The 19,489-nt window shown below is 45.5% G+C and overlaps 3 protein-coding genes across 6 annotated transcripts in view; all 3 read right to left on the bottom strand.

Moving 5' to 3' along the window:
- Positions 1 to 1,382, bottom strand: part of NLRP2 (NLR family pyrin domain containing 2) — a 29,327-nt gene extending 27,945 nt beyond the window's left edge. Inside the window, exon 1 of the mRNA XM_040251892.1 lies at positions 1,330 to 1,382. Coding sequence (XP_040107826.1) covers positions 1,330 to 1,375 — 46 coding nt within the window. The 5' untranslated portion in view covers positions 1,376 to 1,382. The remainder of the gene's footprint in view (positions 1 to 1,329) is intronic.
- Positions 1,383 to 1,508: 126 nt separating this feature from the next.
- Positions 1,509 to 1,899, bottom strand: PYDC2 (pyrin domain containing 2). The gene is made up of 2 exons (XM_040253787.1): positions 1,690 to 1,899; positions 1,509 to 1,529 (listed from the first exon to the last, which is right to left on the bottom strand). The coding sequence occupies exons 1-2, from the start codon at positions 1,897 to 1,899 to the stop codon at positions 1,509 to 1,511; spliced, it is 231 nt and encodes a 76-aa protein (XP_040109721.1).
- Positions 1,900 to 13,014: 11,115 nt separating this feature from the next.
- The window catches only part of LOC120871897 (leukocyte immunoglobulin-like receptor subfamily A member 5), a 7,779-nt gene continuing 1,304 nt past the window's right edge, over positions 13,015 to 19,489 (bottom strand). For 2 of the 4 annotated variants that reach the window (XM_040251904.1, XM_040251905.1), the window contains 5 exons: positions 18,939 to 19,026; positions 18,592 to 18,699; positions 15,367 to 15,498; positions 13,540 to 13,592; positions 13,015 to 13,461 (listed from right to left, as the gene is read on the bottom strand). In XM_040251904.1, the coding sequence (XP_040107838.1) occupies positions 13,321 to 13,461; positions 13,540 to 13,592; positions 15,367 to 15,498; positions 18,592 to 18,699; positions 18,939 to 19,026 (522 nt within the window). In that variant the 3' untranslated portion in view covers positions 13,015 to 13,320. The remainder of the gene's footprint in view (positions 13,462 to 13,539; positions 13,593 to 15,366; positions 15,499 to 18,591; positions 18,700 to 18,938; positions 19,027 to 19,489) is intronic. The other 2 variants (XM_040251906.1, XM_040251908.1) reach the window with 2 other exon arrangements.

Genomic DNA, 19,489 nt, shown 5'->3' with positions numbered 1-19,489 from the left:
AGACAGCAAAAGAAACACAGATATAAAGAACAGACTTTGGACTCTGTGGGAGAAGGCCAGGGTGGGATGATTTGAGAGAATAGCATTGAAACGTGTATATTACCATATGTGAAATAGATCACCAGTCCAAGTTTGATGCATGAAACAGAGCACTCAAAGCCAGTGCACTGGGACAGGCCTGAGGGGAGGGGGGTTCAGGATGGGGGACACGTGTACACCCATGGCTGATTCATGTCCATGTATGACAAAAACCACCACAATACTGTAAGGTAATTAGCTTCCAATTAAAATAAATAAATTAATTAAAAATGATAAGATAAGAAGAAGAGATATGTTAAACGTTCTTGATGAGGGTGGGGAGATAGAATGTTTATAGTCATATTAATTATATGGGGGAGGGAAACATAGTGGGACTTGAACACAAAATAGAGGGTTTATAACCCTAATCTTCACATTTTTCTCCTATATTTTTCACACAGAGGCAAATGTTTTATGAGTAATTGGAGTGGGAAATGGCAACCCAGTCCATGGAAAATCCCATGGACAGAGGAGCCTGGTAGACTACAGTCCATAGGGTCACAAAGAGTTGGACACAACTGAGAGACTGAGCCTGCATGCACATAGTAGTTTTACTTTTTTCTTTGAATTCTTTGAATTTCACTTCTCTTCATGTTTTTATTTTATTTTACTTTTAATATATACAATACTGTATGCATTTTTAAATATAGATAATATTATGAATGTTTTATGGAGAGGGAAGTGGCAACCCACTCCAGTATTCTTGCCTGAAGAATCCTGTGGACAGAGGAACCTGGTGGGCTGCTGTCTGTGGGGTCGCATAAAGTCGGACACGACTGAAGCAACTTAGTATGCATGCATGCATTGGAGAAGGAAATGGCAACCCACCTCAGTATACTTTCCTGGAGAATCCCAGGGACAGAGGAACCTGGTGGGTTGCCGTCTATGGGGTTACACAGAGTCGGACATGACTGAAGGGACTTAGCAGCAGCAGCATGAATGTTGTAAACAGAGGATTGATAAGATCTTGGAGGACATGTGAAAGAGTGAAAAAATGAATCTACTCCAGGAACAGTCTTGAACAGGAGAAGAGTTGTTTAGTGAAGTGGCCAGGGTAGGTGTACAACACTTGGAGTAAAAATAGCTAGAATACAAGAACTTCGGAAGACACCACCAGACTTGACCAAGGTCTAGCACTTGTGTTCAGGTCAGCTAGCCTCTCCATGGAGCAATATCATTTCTGTGCTTCTAGAACCACAGAGACTATTACTCCTCCCTCCCAGGATGCAGTGTGGGCTTGTTTCTGCTTACCCTGGAGTTCATCCTTTGCTCTCTCAGACAGATCCATTTGATTCATCTCATCAGAGACCTGGGTGTGTAATGGGGGAAGGAGAGGGTGGAATGAATTGAGACAGTAGCATGGAAATATATACACTACTACATATGTAAAATGGATAGCCAGTGGGAATTTGCTGTGTGATGCAGGCAGCTCAACGTGGTGCTGTGATGACCTAGAGGGGTGGGATGGAGTGGGGGGGGTGGGAGGAAGGTTCAAGAAGAAGGGACATATGTATACCTGTGGCTGATTTATGTTGATGTATGGAAGAAACCATCACAGTAGGTCAAGTTATTATCCTCTAATTAAAAAAAAAAAAAGACCTGGATGCTCACCATCTCTACCCATAAGCTGGGGCAGCATGCAGTGAGGAGGTCGGCAGGCTGCTTCCTGCTGGCCTCCTCCACCTTCGTCTGCAGGAGGTGCTGTAACTCCTCTTTCAGGGAATGGTCCCTCAGAAGAGATTTGAATTTGCTTAGCTCATCCTGGCCGAGCTCCTCTACTAGAGGCTGCAGATGGAAACCCAGCTTGGCAGAAGGCGTCATCTTGACCAACAAACAAGAGCTCAATTTTTGGCATTAACCACGTTTTAAGGGGAGGAAGGGAAAGGCACAGGGGATTGGTACTCCCCTCTCAAATGCTGGTTGCTTCTGTATCAGGAAATAGGCTGTTTATTCTGCCTAACCTGCTGTGTTAAGAACAAACTCTCCAGTAGAGGTAAAACCCACATAGAACTCTTTCTTGGCTTTAAAGCTTAGGACCCCTCTGAGAACAGGAAGTAGCTAAGCTAGGAAGGAAGTCCACACTGCTGGATCTCCTGTATGCAGCGGCTTATCTGGTATTTTTCAGTAAATTGATGTACAAATAAATTAATGAGATCTATTGACTTTAGCCCTTAGTAGCAACTTGATGTTTAGTTATCTTAGGATGTTTACGGAGCTTGACTACTAAATGAGGATCTTGAGTTGAGACTTTCTTAACAGATATTCACTCTGCATTGAGTGGAATGCCTTTTCAATTTACTGTTCTTAAAGAGTCACTTCCTGAACTCAACAGACCTGGATTTGAAATCTTTTTAACAGTTGAGGGTTTGAGCCAAGGGTTCTGAGATTGAATTTCTAATTGCTAATCAACTACACCATCACCCGCCTTATTAAATGGCTAGGGGCATTCATCTATGCCAATAAAGGGTTCCTTTGGATGTCAGGAATTATTTTATTTTAAATAAAGAATTTTATTGAGGTATAGTTGATTTATGTTGTATTAATTTCTGCTGTACAGCAGAGTGATTCAGTTATACATATATACATTTTTATATTCATTTCCATTATATTTGTCAAGTAGGACCTGTTGTTTATGCATCCTGTATATAACAGCTTATGTCTGCTAATCCCAAATTCCCAATACATCTATCCCCCGACCCTCCCCCCAGGAACAATTTTAGAACTTAAGTGACAGCTGTAAAGATGGGTAAGAACTCTGCCTACTTGGGGTTTATACTCAATTTGAGTACACACATGGAGTGTAGGTGGGAGATGTAGACATTTCACAGATGAATTCAAACAGAAACAATGACAAAGCTTGAAGACAAGATGACACAGAGAAATAGAGTAAGGGTCATGTAACCATGGAATTTTCTCAGAGGAAATATCATTTCAATTGAGGACCTGATGGAGCTGCCGGCTAGGGAAACTGGTGGGGGTTAGAAATTCTAAGCAGTGTGAACAGCTAGTATCATTTCAGGGCTGAAATGAATACGGCAGGTTTGAGGCAAAGAATTTAGGTGTGTTTTGGCTGGAGCAGACAGACAAAGGCTGTGACTCCTAGGATCAGACATCCTGTCATGAAGGGGTTCCAGGTTAATGAGGATTTACAATTTGATTCGAAGTGCAGTGGAAAGCTGCTCCAAAATTTCCAGCGGGGAGACCTCACAGACTGCTGTGATTTCAGGACCACTTTTTCTTACTTCTTGGGGAGAGAGGGGAGTCACACCAAGGAGCTGGTTAAAATTTTTCATGATGCTTGAAGCTGGTAAGGAAGACTTTGAGAGAGGTTACTGAATCAGGGGGTTTGAAGTGAGGGAGAGAGAGAGAACTTAACTCCAACTACAATAAAGACAACTGAGAATTGAGAACCAAGGAACAGGATTTACAGGGTGGGGAGGGATTCTGTGGGAACCCAATGACTAAGAGGAACCGTCAAGGCTAGGAGTATTCTTGCTGAGGGCAGGTCGGGATGATCAGACGTTGCTGAGGGGTGACGAATTTGATGATAATGAAGGTGGGGATTTTTGCTCAGCGGACTGAGCAGTGGTGTACTGTGCTTAGTTGCTCAGTCATGTATGACTCTTTGCGACCCAATGGTTTGTAGCCTGCCAGGCTCTCTTGCTCAAACTAGACTGAAATAGGCCAGGGAGAGAGCCCAAGGATGAAGTCTAGTGAAAAGCGACTCAGAGAATCCCGACTTGAGTTGGGTCAAGGAGAGTCTTTGTTGCGGCCTGCTGAGAATTCTGAACTCATTCAGGTGAGGGTGGGGTCAGGGAACACCTGGATAGTACCAGGCACTGCAATCAACCCTGCAGACTTGGATCATTAATCCTGTGATATTCCCAAGTACTATATCCTCCCTATTCCAGACATTGATACTGGGTTAGCAGAGATGTTAGATAGATCATCCGCATTTACATGGTCACAAAGAACTGGGCTCTGAACCAGGTATAACCAATAGCTCTAGGGTCCATGTTTTAGTTAATTACTCTGCCATGATGGTTCTTTGTTCTTAGATGCAGTTGTAAAGGGGCTTCCCAGGTGGCCCTAGAGGTAAAGAACCCACCTGCCAATGCAGGGGATGTGGGTTCCATCCTTGGGTTGGGAAGATCCCCTGGAGGATGACATGGCAACCCACTCTAGTATTCTTGCTTGGAGAATCCATGGACAGAGGAGCCTGGCTACAGTCCATAGGGTCGCAAAGAGTCAGACATGACTAAATCGACTTAGCACTCACACCTAGTTGTAGAGAACTAATTGAATTCAGGTTATATCTTTTGAGAGAAATCAATAGTTTTTGACTGGATATGGAAGGAGGGAAAAGAAGAATTTGTAAGAACATAAACACCTGGGTTATGGGCCCTCATTTGAGCTGGGTTTCTTCCACCTCCAACTGCTTGCGATTCCCATACAGCCTTCCCACTAAGGAAAGAGTTAGGTTTAAGGTTTGAGCCAAGAACAGTCACCTCTGCTGTGCTCCTGAGATGCATGGAAAGTTAATCCAATTTACACTATGTTCCTGTGACTTGAGGCTGAGCTTCAGCAAGAGAAAAGAACCTGTTTAAAGTTATGGAAGCAGCCCCGGGAAGGGGCTCCCCTCCAGGAGTGCTCCATCTTTGCACAACCAGGAGTTTGACTTGAAACTTCAAGTCCTTCAACAGTTTGACATCCAAATAGTCAAGAAAAGGAGGAGGAATTTTTATTGTAGAGACTTAGCAGTTGAATGAAGATAGAGAGACATGAAGTCAAGAAGCAGGATTGTTACTCACCTCTCCTATGCTTAACCCCTGCTCCATGACCTACTCCCTGCCTCTGAGTGCTGAAGCCACAGGAAACCTCGAATAAAAGACTTCCTCTTTCTACCCAAGCTCTGTGATTGGCCACTGGGAGCCAATCCCATTGCCAGGAGCTTCCTGCAGCCATGCAGTGACCGACAGGTGGAGACCATTGCCTCAATTTGAGCTTCAAGTTCTCCCAGACCAGCGGTTCCCAACCTTGACTGCCTTAAAACTCACCTCCCTGGGGCATCATTTCAAAGTACTAATGCCCAGAGATTCTGATTTCTAGGTTGGATCAGAGATGCCCAGACACTGAGGTTCTTTAAAGGTGCTCTGTTGTTGTTGTTGAGTCTCTCAGTTGTGTCCGGCTCTTTGTGACCCCATGGATTGCAGCACGCCAAGCCTCCTTGTCCCTCACCTTCTCCCAGAGCTTGCTCAAACTCATGTCCATTGAGTTGGTGATGCCATCCAACCATCTCATCCTCTGATGCTTTCTTCTCCTTCTGCCCTCAATCTTGCCCAGCATCAGAGACTTTTCCAAAGAGTCATCTATTCACATCAGATAATCAAAATACTGTAGCTTCAGCGTCAGCATCAGTCCTTACAGTGAATGTTCAGGACCAATCTCCCTTAAGATTGACTGCTTTGATCTCCTTGTTGTCCAAGGGACTTTCAGGAGTCTTCTCCAGCACCACAGTTTGAAGTCATCAATTCTTTGGCGTTCTACCTTCTTTATGGTCCAGCTTTCACAACTGTACATGACTGCTGGGAATATCATAGCCCTTGCTATGTGGACCTTTGGCGGCAAGGTCTCTGCTTTTCAACACACTGCCTAGGTTTGTCATCACTTTCCTGCCAAGCAGCAATTGTTTTCTGATTTCATGGCTGCAGTCACCGTCCACAGTGATTTGGGGAGCCCAAGAAGAGGAAATCTGTCACTACTCCCGCCTTTTCCCCTTCTATTTGCCAGGCAGTAACAGGGTCAGATTCCATGATCTTAGTTTTTAAAATATTTAGTCTTAAAAAAAAAAATTTAGTCTTAAGCTGGAGTTTCCACTCTCCTTCTTCACCCTTATCAAGAGGCTCTTTAGTTCCTCTTTGCTTTCTGCCATTAGAGTGGTATCATCCACATATCTGAGGCTGTTGATGTTTCTCTGGCCCATCTTGACTCCAGCTTGTAACTCATCCAGCCCGGCACTTCTCATGATGTGCCCAGCGCACAGGTTAAACCACAGGGTGACACAGACCGCCCCGTCGTACTCCCTTCCTGATCTTGAACCAGCCAGTGGTTTCATACAGGGTTCTGACTAATGCTTCTTGACCTGCATGCAGGTTTCTCAGGAGGCAAGGCCCCCTAGATGACTGTAATTGCAGTCAAACTTGAGAACCACTGCTTAGAACCTTCAGCTGTTGATCAGCTGCCTCCTCCCATCAAACCAGATATATTAAAATCCATCCACATTTCACGTTCAATGTAATACGAAGTGCATCAAGAAACAGGTTCATCAGTTTTACACTATTTCATAAAATATTAATATTTACAATATTAATTTCTGTAGATTTATTTTAAGACTTCAAAATTTTGGGTTTTGAAGTCTTCATCTTTTAGAACCAATATATCTATATCTCCATCTCTCTCTCCCCACCTCCACCTATCTGCTCAAAATTGAAGTCTTACGGTGAAAACAATATACTATACAATAAATTGAATACAATAAAATAGCTTAACATACTAAAGTAATATAGTAAACATGTTATATAGACCATGCTTGTAATTTAAAATTTTCTAATAGCCATAACAAACAAGTAAAAAAAACTAAATAAAATTGATTTTTATAATATATTGACTCCAATATATCCAAAGTATTATTTCAACTTGTAGTCAATATAAAAACAACTGCAATATTTTCCCTTCAACATTTGGTACTGAGGCTTGAAAATCCGGTATTTCATACTGGGAGGACACTTAAGCTTACGTTAGCCACAGTCCTTGCTTTCAATAGCCAAAGGTGTCTACTGGCCACTGTATGGGTTAGGTCTGGACTAGAGGACAGGAAGGGGACCTCTGGCTTTAAACGTTTTTTATTTTCATTTTTGGGTGTGCTGGATCCTCATTGCTGTGCCTGGGCTTTTTTTGGATGTGCTGGATCTCCATTGCTGTGCCTGGGCTTTCTTTGGGTGTGCTGGGTCCTCGGTGCTGTGCCTGGGCTTCCTTTGGGTGTGCTGGGTCCTCGGTGCTGTGCCTGGGCTTTCTCTGGGTGTGCTGGGCCCTCGGTGCTGTGCCTGGGCTTTCTCTGGGTGTGCTGGGCCCTCGGTGCTGTGCCTGGGCTTTCTCTGGGTGTGCTGGGTCCTCGGTGCTGTGCCTGGGCTTTCTCTGGGTGTGCTGGGTCCTCGTTGCTGTGCCTGGGCTTTCCCTGGGTGTGCTGGGTCCTCGGTGCAGTGCCTGGGCTTCCTCTAGTTGGAGTGTGCAGGGACTGCTCTCTGCTGCCATGTGTGGGCTTTGCATTGGAATGTCTTCTCTTCTTGCCGCTCATGGGCTCTAGAATGTGGGCTCAGTAGTTGCGGTGCATGGGCTTGGTCGCTCTGTGGCATGTGGGATCTTCCTGGACCAGGGATTGAACCCGTGTCCCCTGAATTGGCAGGTGGATTCCTAACCATTGGATCAATAGGGAAGTTCCGGACCTCTGGCTTTAAAAGAAAGGAAGGCCAAGGGATTCAAAGGTTTGGATATCCTCTGTTTGAGCCTCAGTTTTGTGAAGTGGGCTCTCCCTTTACCTTAAATCCAGAAAAGGATAAATTGTACTTTATGCAGACCCTGAAACACTGTCATCAGAGGCCCTTCCACACAGGTCAGGTAAGCCATATTAGTTAATAATGTGATACATAATAAACCTTTTAATGGCTAAATATTTAACTTGTTTAGATACTGTGAACTAGCCATCTTGCAAAAATATATTTTTTATGTAAGATTTTATAGACATGGAAAAATGAGGCAATGAATATTTTAAAGCAGATTTATTTTTATAAAAAGGTTACATCCTCCTGATTCTGTATCCTGCTGTTTCTCCTTAAAACTGTATCCCTAACATTTCCACCTCTGTCTCTATTCATATCTGTATCCATAGATGCGTGCGCTCAGTAGCTTCAGTCATGTCCGACTCTTTGCGACCCATGGACTGTAGCCCCACCAAGCTCTTCGGTCCAACAAATTCTTCAGGAAAGTATACTGGAGTGGGTTGCCATTTCCTCTTCCAGGGGATCTTCCAGACCCAGGGATCGAACCTGTGTCTTTTGTGTCTCCTGCGTTGACAGGAGGATTCTTTTACCACTAGCACCATCTGGGAGTGCCCTCAGACATCTATAGAGATCTAAATAAAATGTATGAACGTGAGTTATATGTAGAATCATGTGAATGACAAAATGGAAAACTACTCAATCATTTAAATTATGCACATGCACATATAAAAATACATTCTGAACAATAGATTATCATGATATATTACATGTATAATACACTATACACAATATAAACATATAAACATGCATATTCAAATATATGGTTATATATTTCTTTCTATGTTAGTATATATAATGTGTATAACATATTAGATATTATATAAATACATAAATCTATGCATGATTTAAGTAACTGAAGAGTTTTCCATTTGGCCATGTACATAATTGTCTTTATTATTCCCAAGATCTACCTTTATGTAATTTTTGTGTTTGTACATGTTCGTGTGTCCGTACATGTGCTTCTAATTGTGTGTTTGTGAGTGCGTGTAAAAAACTGATAAACAGAAACCTCAATTAACTGGAGTTGGGAGAGACCAGAAGGGGGCGCTCCCACACCCTGAGCTGATAGCTCAGCATGATAGGAAGAAGGAAGACCCCTCTTCTCCGTAGCAACTCAACCAATGAAAAGCCACGGACTGTTTACTACAGACCTCCAGCTTCCTGCTGCTGCTGCTGCTGCTGCTGCTGCTAAGTCGCTTCAGTCGTTTCCGACTCTGTGCGACCCCATAGACGGTAGCCCACCAGGCTCCCCCCGACCCTGGGGTTCTCCAGGCAAGAACACTGGAGTGAGTTCCAGCTTCCTAGTCCCCTCTATAAAAGTGGTCTTCTCCTGCCCTTTGGGAACATGGGTCCCCGTGGTCATAGACCCTAAATTGTAATTCTCTAATTCTGAATAAACACATTTTTGCCATTGAAATAACTGGCAGTCTATTTGTTCAGGTCAACATGTACGGTTTTCCTTTTTTCCCCCGTTTTCTTTTTTTAAATTTATTTTTAATTGGAGGGTAATTGCTTATTTAAAGGGCACTGAACTGAGAATTTCCTGAGAAAACAGTTCCATGTGGTGTAATGACCTTTTGAAGTCCAGTTTCTAAAATGGATTTGTTGAGTCAAAAGTGACCCACATCTTCAGTTCTGAGACACATTGCAAACTGCTCTCCAGAAATTCCGCGTCAGTTGGCGCTTCCCCCAACTCCTTCCTCTGGCTCAACCACAGGAACCAGTCAGGCGGTGCAGCTTCTGTTTGCTGCCTTCTGGGAAGCTCTGAAATCTACTCCTTCCTTTCTGTGAGGGCTCAGATCTGACCTCTGACATGGGCTCCCTCCATCTTTAAAGAGCTTCGCTTCTCTCAGTTCCTCCCCTCCTGCCCAGTCTCCATGGTGACCTCCCAGGAGCTCTTTCTCACATGCAGTTCTGATCTTGTCACTTCTCTATTCAAACCCCACCTTGATTCCCAATCCCCCTTTCTGTAAAATCCAGACTGAATGTAATTTTCAAGATTTGTTTGAATCTGGTTTCAGCTAATTCTTTTCTCTTTTCACATTTCTATCCACTTGGTGCTCAACCCAAGCAAAGTTTTGTGGTTCCTAACATGTGGGGCAATGTTGCGATAACTTTTTAATCAAAAGTTACAATAAATTTTTATCAAAGGGATGGTGGGTTTTTAAATTTTCATTTTAAAAATAGAGGTTGTATATATAAGGTGTACATAATGATGGGGGTTCCTTTTGCGGCTCAGTGGTAAAGAATCTGCCTGCCAATGCAGGTGACTTGGGTTCCATCCCTTTATGTAATTTTTGTGTTTGTGTACATGTTCGTGTGTGCATACATATGCTTCTAATTGTGGGTCAGGAAGACTCTCTGGAGAAGGAAATGGCAACCCACTCCAGTATTCTTGCCTGGGAAATGCCATGGACAGAGGAGCCAGGTAGGCTACAGTCCATGGGGTCACAAAAGAGTCGAACATGACTTAGCGACTAAACAAGAACAACCACCACCACGTGATGATGACTGAATACTGGGATTATATCTTCTCTCTGCATTTTATGCCCACAGGTCCTTTGTTATGGTCCCTGTGACTGATTTCTATTCATCCTAGTCCCATGACTCCATTAAAAAAAAAAAATCACTTCCAGATAACCTGACTCAATGCACGTGTCATTCTCCTTTTTCTGTAAATAAAGATTTACTGGAACACAGTCACGCCATTCGTTTACATATCAACAGTCCGCTAACTGCTGCATTACATCTCGGGTTTGGAGCCTTGGCTGCATATGGGAATAATCTGGGAGACTTAAGGAATTTTGCTGCTGGGGTCCCATTCCAAAAGATTTTTCCAGGGGGTGGGAGAGTGGGGAATCTGGTTCCCAGGATTTAAGATAATTCTTTAATTGATTTGAATATGTAACCAGATTTGAAAATCACAGTACCAGAGTCACATCTCTTTAAGTGGGTGCCTCTTAATTGTCTGTATTATAAATAAGTGGGAATTTTTATAAGTGATAACCATTTCCTGAGTACTGTCCTTGGTTGGCTGAAGAAGCCAGAGAACCAACTTTTAATCCTCCTCCTCCATGCCCTCTTCCCATCCCAATAATTCTTATTGAAACTGAAGTTTTGGAACATTTGCAGTAAACCAGCAGCTGGCAGATGTTTTTGTCAAGGGCCAAAGAGTAAATATGTTAGGTTTGGAGAGCCATCTGGCCTCTGCTGCAATTCCTTAATGCTACAGAAATTACAGTGGGGTGATAGCCACAGGTAATACATAAATCAACATGCATGGCTGTGTTCCAATAAACCTTTATTTGTGGAGGTTGAAGTCTGAATTTCAAATAGTTTTTACGTGTCATAAAATATTACTTTTTTTCATCCTATTTGGGGTCCTTTGGGCTTCACGGATATGGTTACGTCTAATTAGGCTTCCCCTGTGGCTCAGCTGGTAAAGAATCTGCCTGCAATGCGGGAGACCTGGGTTCTATCCCTGGGTCAGGAAGATCCCGTGGAGAAGGAAATGGCAACCCACTCCAGTACTCTTGCCTGGAAAATTCCATGAACTGAGGAGCCTGATAGGCTACAATCCATGGGGTCCCAAAGAGTCGGACATGACTGAGCGACTTCACTTTCATCAAATAGTACCCACTAAATATGTGCTGCTGCTAAATCGCTTCAGTTGTGTCCGACTCTTTGCGACCCCAGAGACGGCAGCCCACCAGGCTCCCCTGTCCCTGGCATTGTCGAGGCAAGAACACTGGAGTGGGTTGCCATGTCCTTCTCCCATGCAGGAAAGTGAAAAGTGAAAGTGAAGTTGCTCAGTCGTGTCCGACTCTTAGCGACCCCATGGACTGCAGCCTACCAGGCTCCTCCGTCCATGGGATTTTCCAGGCAAGGGTACTACAGTGGGGTGCCATCACCTTCTCCACTAAATATGTGCAGTTCTTTCTAAATCAGTTATACCTCACCAAAACAATTATTCTTCTTTTGATTTTTTCAACCATACAAAATGCAGTAGTGCTGACTGTTGTAAAACAATGTGAATGTATTTAATATCATTTAACTTTATACCTAAATTTTTTTTTCTTTTTCATTTAACCATGCCCTGCAGCATGCAGGATCTTAGTTCCCTAACTGAACTAACTCATGACCCCTGTGGTGGAAGTGTGGAATCTTAACCACTGATATCCAGTAGGTCCCTAAAAATGGTTAAAAAGGTAAATTTAGTGTCATGTATATTTTAGCTGCTCAGTCATGTCCAACTCTTTTCGGCCCCATGACTGTAGCCTGTCAGGCTCCTCTGTCCATGGGATTCTCCAGGCAAGAATACTGGATACTGGAGTGGGTTGCCATGCCCTCCTCCAGGGGATCTTTCCAATCCAGGGATCAAACCCAGGTCTCCAGCATCGGCGGTGGATTCTTTACCTTCTGAGCCACCAGGGAAAAAGCAAAAAAAAAGTATTGAAACGTGTAAAAATGTAACATATATGGTACAAAACTGGTGACTTCCCAGATTTGATCTGTGGGTTCTAATTTATTGACCCCTGCCCTAGACAACAAACTCTTCAACAAGAGGGATGGTTTTAGGATTTTTCCTGTGCCCCTACAAATAGTCAATTTGCAAAATAAAGCACCAATCATACAGAAACAATGAGAGTGAGGGTATCTATATCTGAGGACTTATCTGAACTGGAAACCTGATTTCAAAGTTATTTTCACGGACCTTCAATTAATTGGCACCCAGTAGCGTCTAAGTGGAGACTTTTAGAGAAAAGGTAAAAAAACTATCAGAATTTCCTATCACGCACTCAAGACTCCTGATAGATTCCTTAAAAGCCAATGTTCAGCCCTTTCTCATTCCTTTATATAGATTCAAAATTTCATCTGGTACATTTTTTTCTTTGCTTAAAGAATTTCCTTTAGTATTTCTTATAGTAGGTTATGAACATTCTCAGCTTTTGTTTTCAGAAGGCTGTAACATAAAACCTGGTACCCAAGAGGATTTAAGTACACTTAATTATTCCCCTTCATGGATCACAGCTTTGTCATGGGAAAAGAAAATCAACCCTGAATATTCACTGGCAGGACTGATGCTGAAGCTGAAGTTCCAATACTTTGGCCACCTGATGGGAGGAGCCGACTCAATGGAAAAGACTGTGATGCTGGGAACGATTGAGGGCAGGAGAAGAAGGGGACGACAGAGGATGAGATGGTTGGGTGGCATCACTGACTCAATGGAGATGAATTTGAGAAAACTTCGGGAGACAGTGAAGGACAGGGGAGTCTGGCGTGCTGCAGTCCGCGGGGCTGCAAAGAGTTGGACACGACAGAGACTGAACAACAACATTTAATTAATGAATAATGAAAAGTTACAAAATATTACCCTGTCACTCGTCTGATGACTTCAGAGGGTCTCAGGGACTCCTGGGCAATTAGAGACTCTGGGAGTGACTGGTGGATGTTGCTGAGGTCTCCAGATTTCCGGGTGTGTGTGTGGGGGCAGCAGGTCCTTCCGAGGAATGTGGGCTCCCTCAACCAGGCTCTCAGGTTTGGAGCCTCAGTTCTAGAGGAGGGAGCTACCAGAGGTAGCTGTGAGTTCTGCCGTCCAGATGAAGTGCTGGCTCTGGCGCCCGGCTTATCTGAAGGCCAGCGTCACATACTCGCTGCTCTGGGTCTGTCTGGGCACCCAGGAGGGGGTCCCAGCTGTCCCCTGGTGGGGGACACGGCAGGTCACCTGGGAATAGGTGACCTCCTGTGGGTCTGCAGCTTCAGAAGCCTGAGGAAGGAAGGGAGAATATGAGATGGGGGTGCGACACGGGGGTCCAAGGGACAGTCTAGGGGAGGAAGCCCTTACCTGTCCATTCGCCCGGCTAGCTGCCTCTGGCTGTCTCTCTTTCCTCGCAGCATCTAGAGGGAAAGGGGAGGTTGCTATGGATGGTGTATCTGTGTCCCCCCTCCCCTCCCCCCAGATTCATCTGCTGCAGTGGGGACCTGCACGTGATGGTGTTTGGAGATGGTGCCCCTGGGAGGAACTGAGGTTTTGATGGGGTCCTGAGGGTGAGATTCTCATGTTCAGCCAGAGCTCTAGCTGGCTCTCTCTGCCAGGAGAGGTGACCATCCACAAGAGAACCCTCACTGGGAACTGATCCTAGCACCTACAACTCAGACCTCCCAGCCTCCAGAATTGTCAGAAATGAATGCTGGATGTTTGAAGCACCTCGTCTACAGTGTTCCATTACAGCAGCTTGAACCGACAAAGAGAGGGTCATTTCTTAAAAAAACTGAATTACAGTTGAATATACAATATAAGTTACAGGTATACAGTATAATGATTTATAGTTTTAAAAGGTTAAACTCCATTTATAGTTATTATAAAATATTGCTATATTCCCCATTTTGTTGTTGGGGCATTTGGGATCTTTTTCCCCCGCCCTAGTTGTGGCATGTGGGATCTAGTTCCTTGACCAGGGATCCAACCTGTGTCTCCTGCATTGGGAATGTGGCGTCTTAGCCACTGGACCACCAGGGAAGTCCCATCCTTGTAGATTATTTTATACCTACTAGTTTGTACTTCTTAATCCCCTACCCGTTAATTGTCCCTCCCCTCCCCGTTAGTCACTGCTAGTTTTTTCTCTATATCTGTAATTTTAACAGACAACGTTATAGCCTCAATATTTCTCTTTGTCACTAGAGGTGTTTCCTAAACAATATTTTAAATGGCTACGTTAGTTGTAGCATCGTGTATGGTTTATATCCTCTGTTTTATGACACTTGCGGAGGAGCTAGAAGGCTTTAAGCAAATACTGAGAATGTATTTGCTCCGCTCATGACGAAGGTTGAAAGCTGGAACGAGCATAACAAGGGGTTATGAGCGTTCACCGAGTGCCTGAGGCTGGGAACAGATAACGAAGGCTTATACGCCCGGCCTTGAGGCATTCGAAGGCTCCCTTCTGACCACCTGTTTCTGGGAGTAAGGACCACTTGTTTCATGATAAGACTCCCTTTAGAGTTTCGCCAAAGCTATGTTGTGGCTTGGGCGGTGGGAACTGTATTTAATGCTTGAATGCTTTGATGTTTTATCGAGAAAGGCTACGTGCAAGTCTGCTTTATGTTTTGCTCCCTGAGACCATATATCTGCGAAATCTGGATAATAAAATTTGTCAGTCCACTAGAGGCTATCCCTGAATGTCCTTTTCAGAGTGTGGCTCTCCGAGCCTTACAACACTGTTTTGGTATATGGGTTATTGTTTTATGTTTTATATATTGTTTTCTGACATTGTTTTGTAATATTGTAAATAATGCCTTGGTGACTAGGTTTGTGAATCCGTGTATCCTTCCACCAGCAGCTTAAGAGAGTGTTTACATCTCATCTTCCTTGACTGAATTTTCTCATTTTTTCATCTTTGATAATGAAAAACGACACAGCAAAAACAACAATAATCTCGTGAACAAAACAAAGAGAGGGTCATGTTTTTGGGAGGGTGGCTGTAGATTCCCCCCAGCCCTGACTTCTGGAAGGCAGTTACCACAATCATAGCGTGAACCAGCAAAACAGCCCACCCCTCATTGCTTCTGGACCCCTCAGCCCCTCCCCCAGCAAATGCCCCGCCCCGTTTCTCCAGTGGGATTTGCGCCCCAGGGATCTCTGCACAGGCCCCCGCTCCTGCTCTCAAGGACCTACTTCTTTTGGCTTTGCGCAGACAGTAGAGGATGAGGAAGACGAGGGAGACCAGGAGCAGGAGCCCCGCGGCCACCGGGACACCGATCCAGATGCCTAGGAGTCTTCCTCGGGAGGCTAAGTCACCAGACAGGGCTGCAAAAGAGGACACAGTGCCGGAGCAGGCGCCCCATGTAAAGAACCTTCATGTGCAGCACGGCTGCTGAGTATTTCCTCAGACCCCACCGCAATCGCCAAGCTCAGAATTGCTGACCCCGATTCTTAGAAAGAGGAATGAGCTTTGACCGCCTCGTTTGCTTGCTCCATGAAGTCATGGATAACAAAGCTCTTGGAGGGACGTCTTTGGACGTCCAGTGGTGAAGACTTTGCCTTCAATGCAGGGGGTGCTGGTCCCATCTCTGACGGAGGAGCTAGGATCCCACATGCCTTGTGGCCAACCCCCCAAAAAAACATAAAACAGAAGCAACATTGTAACAAATCCAATAAAGATTTAAAAGAGAAGCCACTGGGAAATGGAAATTTGTATCCTTATAGAGACCAGCACGTGACGACACACGGATCAGACCCCTGCTCACCTGTGTTTCCCTGTGGCCCTCGAGCTCAGAACAGACTTACATTTTAAGACTGTAACCCCCAAAAATAATGATAAAGAATAAAATCTGTGGCAAGTGCAAACGAACTGAAATTCAAGCTTCAGCGCCTGTATCTATCGTTTCCTCAGAGCTCGACCTCGGCTCACTTGCTTCTGCCTCTCGTCTGTGGCTGCTTTTGTGCACAGGGTCAGAGTTGAGCAGTTGAGAAAGAGACCAGCTATCCGCCCACTGAGTAACTGGCCTATTACAGGAAATATTTACTGACTGCTGGCGCAGAGGAAGCACAGCTCAGAAAAGAGCCAGCAGTGGTGAATCAAGAATATGGCATCAGCCAAGCTCAGGAGAGGGCTCATTCCAAGAACTGACTTGAGCCATCATATGGAAATGTGTAGGAAAAGTATGCATTTCACTACACAAAAGCAACCACAGACAACAAAAGAATTCTTTCTGTGTTGGCTAGATTCCAATACAGAAAAAAATGTATGTTTTAAAAAACAAATAGGCTGTGAGGTGGATAGAGCACAGGTTTCACACCCCCATCCCGCCCGCCCTACCCCCAGTTTTCCAATCAAGGTTATATCCATCTCATACGTGATAGGGCCCACATGGGGTCTCACTGATAAGGTAGCTCATTATGTCAACCTCACAAACAAAGAATAAAGTCTCACAGCAATCCGTGAGACCGACCAAATTGCATATACAACACCCTGTTATCTCACTGGCTCCCATCTTCTCAAGGCTGTGAGACCACCAGATTCCAGACCTCCAGCTGTGCGACCATCCCTTCAGAGAATTTTTCATTGGTGGGGTATAAGAAGGACTCCTTCAGAAAGGGAGGAGGCTGGTTCTCCTTAAGAGCCAGTCACCCCTCTTTTCCCTCTCATAAATTTCCTTTTCTTGCCTGACTGCCCGGCTCACTCTCTTTTCCTCTGCACTCGCCTTAATTCTGGTGCTGAAACCAGGGAGGGAAGGTCCACCACAGCTGGGTGGGCTCCTCTCCCAAGCCCACCTCCGGTGGTCCCCTCTCTTTGCCAAGAAACTGAGATGAGCTCCGGGATGGGACTCTCCAGTTGCCTTGCTGGACTGACATCCACACACTGGCTCACTTTTCATCCATTGGTTACAATGGTGAGTGAAACCCCATTCCCTCGGATCCTCTTTCTCTCTCTCTCCCTGTGGCCCTTGAGCCCTCAGCCTTGTGCCCCGTCTGACTTTGAAATAGGGGATGCCCATTTCTTAGCAGACTATTATTACTCTCTGAGAAAGTCCTGAGAACGGGGGCACCTTTTCTCTTGGACCTTTCTTTCTACTCGCTTTCTCTTGCCCTTGTCTAACCTCTAGGAGGGCATGGTCAACTCAAGAGCAAGGAGTCCAAGAGCAAACCCCTCCTCTTGAGGACCCCTCCAGCTTTGGAAACTCCTTATAGGCATCTGTCTATGAATGGTGCCCCCAATACACACACATGCATGCATGTGCGCACGCGCACAGACACACACAGTACAGACTCTGAGACATGTCTTGGGACAGGAAGCAAGTTCATACTGCTGCTGCTGCTGTCGCTTCAGTCGTGTCTGACTCTGTGCGACCCCATAGATGGCAGCCCACCAGGCTCCGCCATCCCTGGGATTCTCCAGGCAAGAACACTGGAGTGGGTTGCCATTTCCTTCTCCAATGCATGAAAGTGAAAAGTGAAAGTGAAGTCGCTCAATCGTGTCTGAATCTTCACGACCCCATGGACTGCAGCCCACCAGGCTCCTCCATCCCTGGGATTTTCCAGGCAAGAGGACTGGAGTGGGGTGCCATTGCCTTCACCTAAGTTCATACTAAATCCTTCTCAAGACGTAAGAAAGAAGTGGCAGTGGTCACAACCATAGAAGGCCTTAGCCCCACAGGCCTTAATCCTGTACAGAGTTTGCGTCCACATCCCTGAAGGAAATGAGGCTCAGAGGAGGGGAGAGACATTGACAGGGAACTTGTTGTAGGAACAGCTCTCATAATCTGTGTGTCCTCAGTGCAGTCTAGGGATGAAATCCCCAGAGAACAATGTTATCTGATCGTCTGGATTATTCTGAGCTAATATTGAGAGACTAACCCTTCTGGGAGCAGAGCTCTGTGGAAAGTGAAAAGTGAAAGTGAAGTCACTCAGTCATGTCCGACTCTTAGCGACCCCATGGACTGTAGCCTACCAGGCTCCTCCGTCCATGGGATGTTCGAGGCAAGAGCACTGGAGTGGGGTGCCATTTCCTTCTCCAGGGGATCTTCTCCACCCAGGGAATTAAACCAGGTGTCCCACATTGTAGGCAGATGCTTTACTGTCTGAGCCACCAGGGAAGTCCAGAATATTGTCAATTATGGATCACTGATAAATGAATTTTAGAATATTGTCAACTATGGATCACTGATAAATGGTATCTATGGATCCTATTGGCTTTATCTGCAATGGGTAGACTGTCTAATCTTCTTTCCCTTAAGTAGAGCAGCCCTACCTGCTATATCTGTGTTCTCCATGCCCCAAGACATCAGAAGCCTTCTTTAAAAGCTGGCCCAGTCTGTAGTAAGCCCCGTTCCACTCCAGGTCAGAAAGAAGGGAATATAGAATCTCTTTTCAGTTTTCCACCTAAACTCAGTCACTCACCAGTTGAACGTCTGTGCTGTGTGCTGCTGGGAGAATCAGTAGTTCCTGAAAACAGAGGTGAAGTGGGAGCTGCTGCACCAGTTGAACGTCTGTGCTGTGTGCTGCTTCCTGAAAGCAGAGGTGAAGTGGGAGAGGTCTTCCTTATTTCTGTCCAATCGGGGTCTCACCTCCCAGAGTCCCAGGGACCCACATGGCCTGTCCCCGGCCCGTCCCTCAGAGAGGCGTGTCTAAGCCGGTGGCGCTCACACAACCGCCTCTTGTGGTCCTCTTCCCCAGCCAGTGCTTTAACTGCACAGAGTCAGCCCCCAGGGCGGGGGTCAGGTGGGTGGACTGGGCTTCTTCCTCACCTTCGAACTGAACCTGCAGTGGTTCACTGGGCTGAGACCACACATAGGGGTTCTCGTGGAAGGCACCGTAGCATCTGTAGGTCCCCGCCTGTGTGGAGGAGACTGGATTCAAGAGGAAGATGGTCTGGCGCCCCCTGTCCTGGGGGGCAGAGCTTTGGTTCTGGGTGATGTGGTTTCCATCTTTGGTGAGGATAAATACATCATGGTTGATTTTGGAGAAACACTGCAACTTCACATTCTCCCCTGGAGCCACCACTGTGCCAGCCACACTGGAGAGGGAGGGCTTCTCATAAGCTCCTGAGAAAGAAGGAAGTTCAGCGATGAAGGGAAGGGTCACGTAGGCCCTGTCCCTTTTTGTTCCCTGGGAGCAGACGTGGCTCAGGTCTCTCTCCCCTCCTTGCCTCCCTCCCCCTTGAGGAAGTCTCTCGGCATCATCCCTGAGACCTCCCCAAGGACAAGGCTTGGTCCTCCTGCTTCCTGTCCCCATAGCCTGGTCCTTCCCTCAGCAGAGGGGTCAGTCCCGGCTCCGCTGCCTCTATGTCCCCCTCACC

Source organism: Oryx dammah, unplaced genomic scaffold (assembly GCF_014754425.2).
Source record: "Oryx dammah isolate SB20612 unplaced genomic scaffold, SCBI_Odam_1.1 HiC_scaffold_13, whole genome shotgun sequence".
Lineage (NCBI taxonomy): Eukaryota > Metazoa > Chordata > Mammalia > Artiodactyla > Bovidae > Oryx > Oryx dammah.
This window is presented reverse-complemented; position numbering and strand designations above follow the sequence as displayed.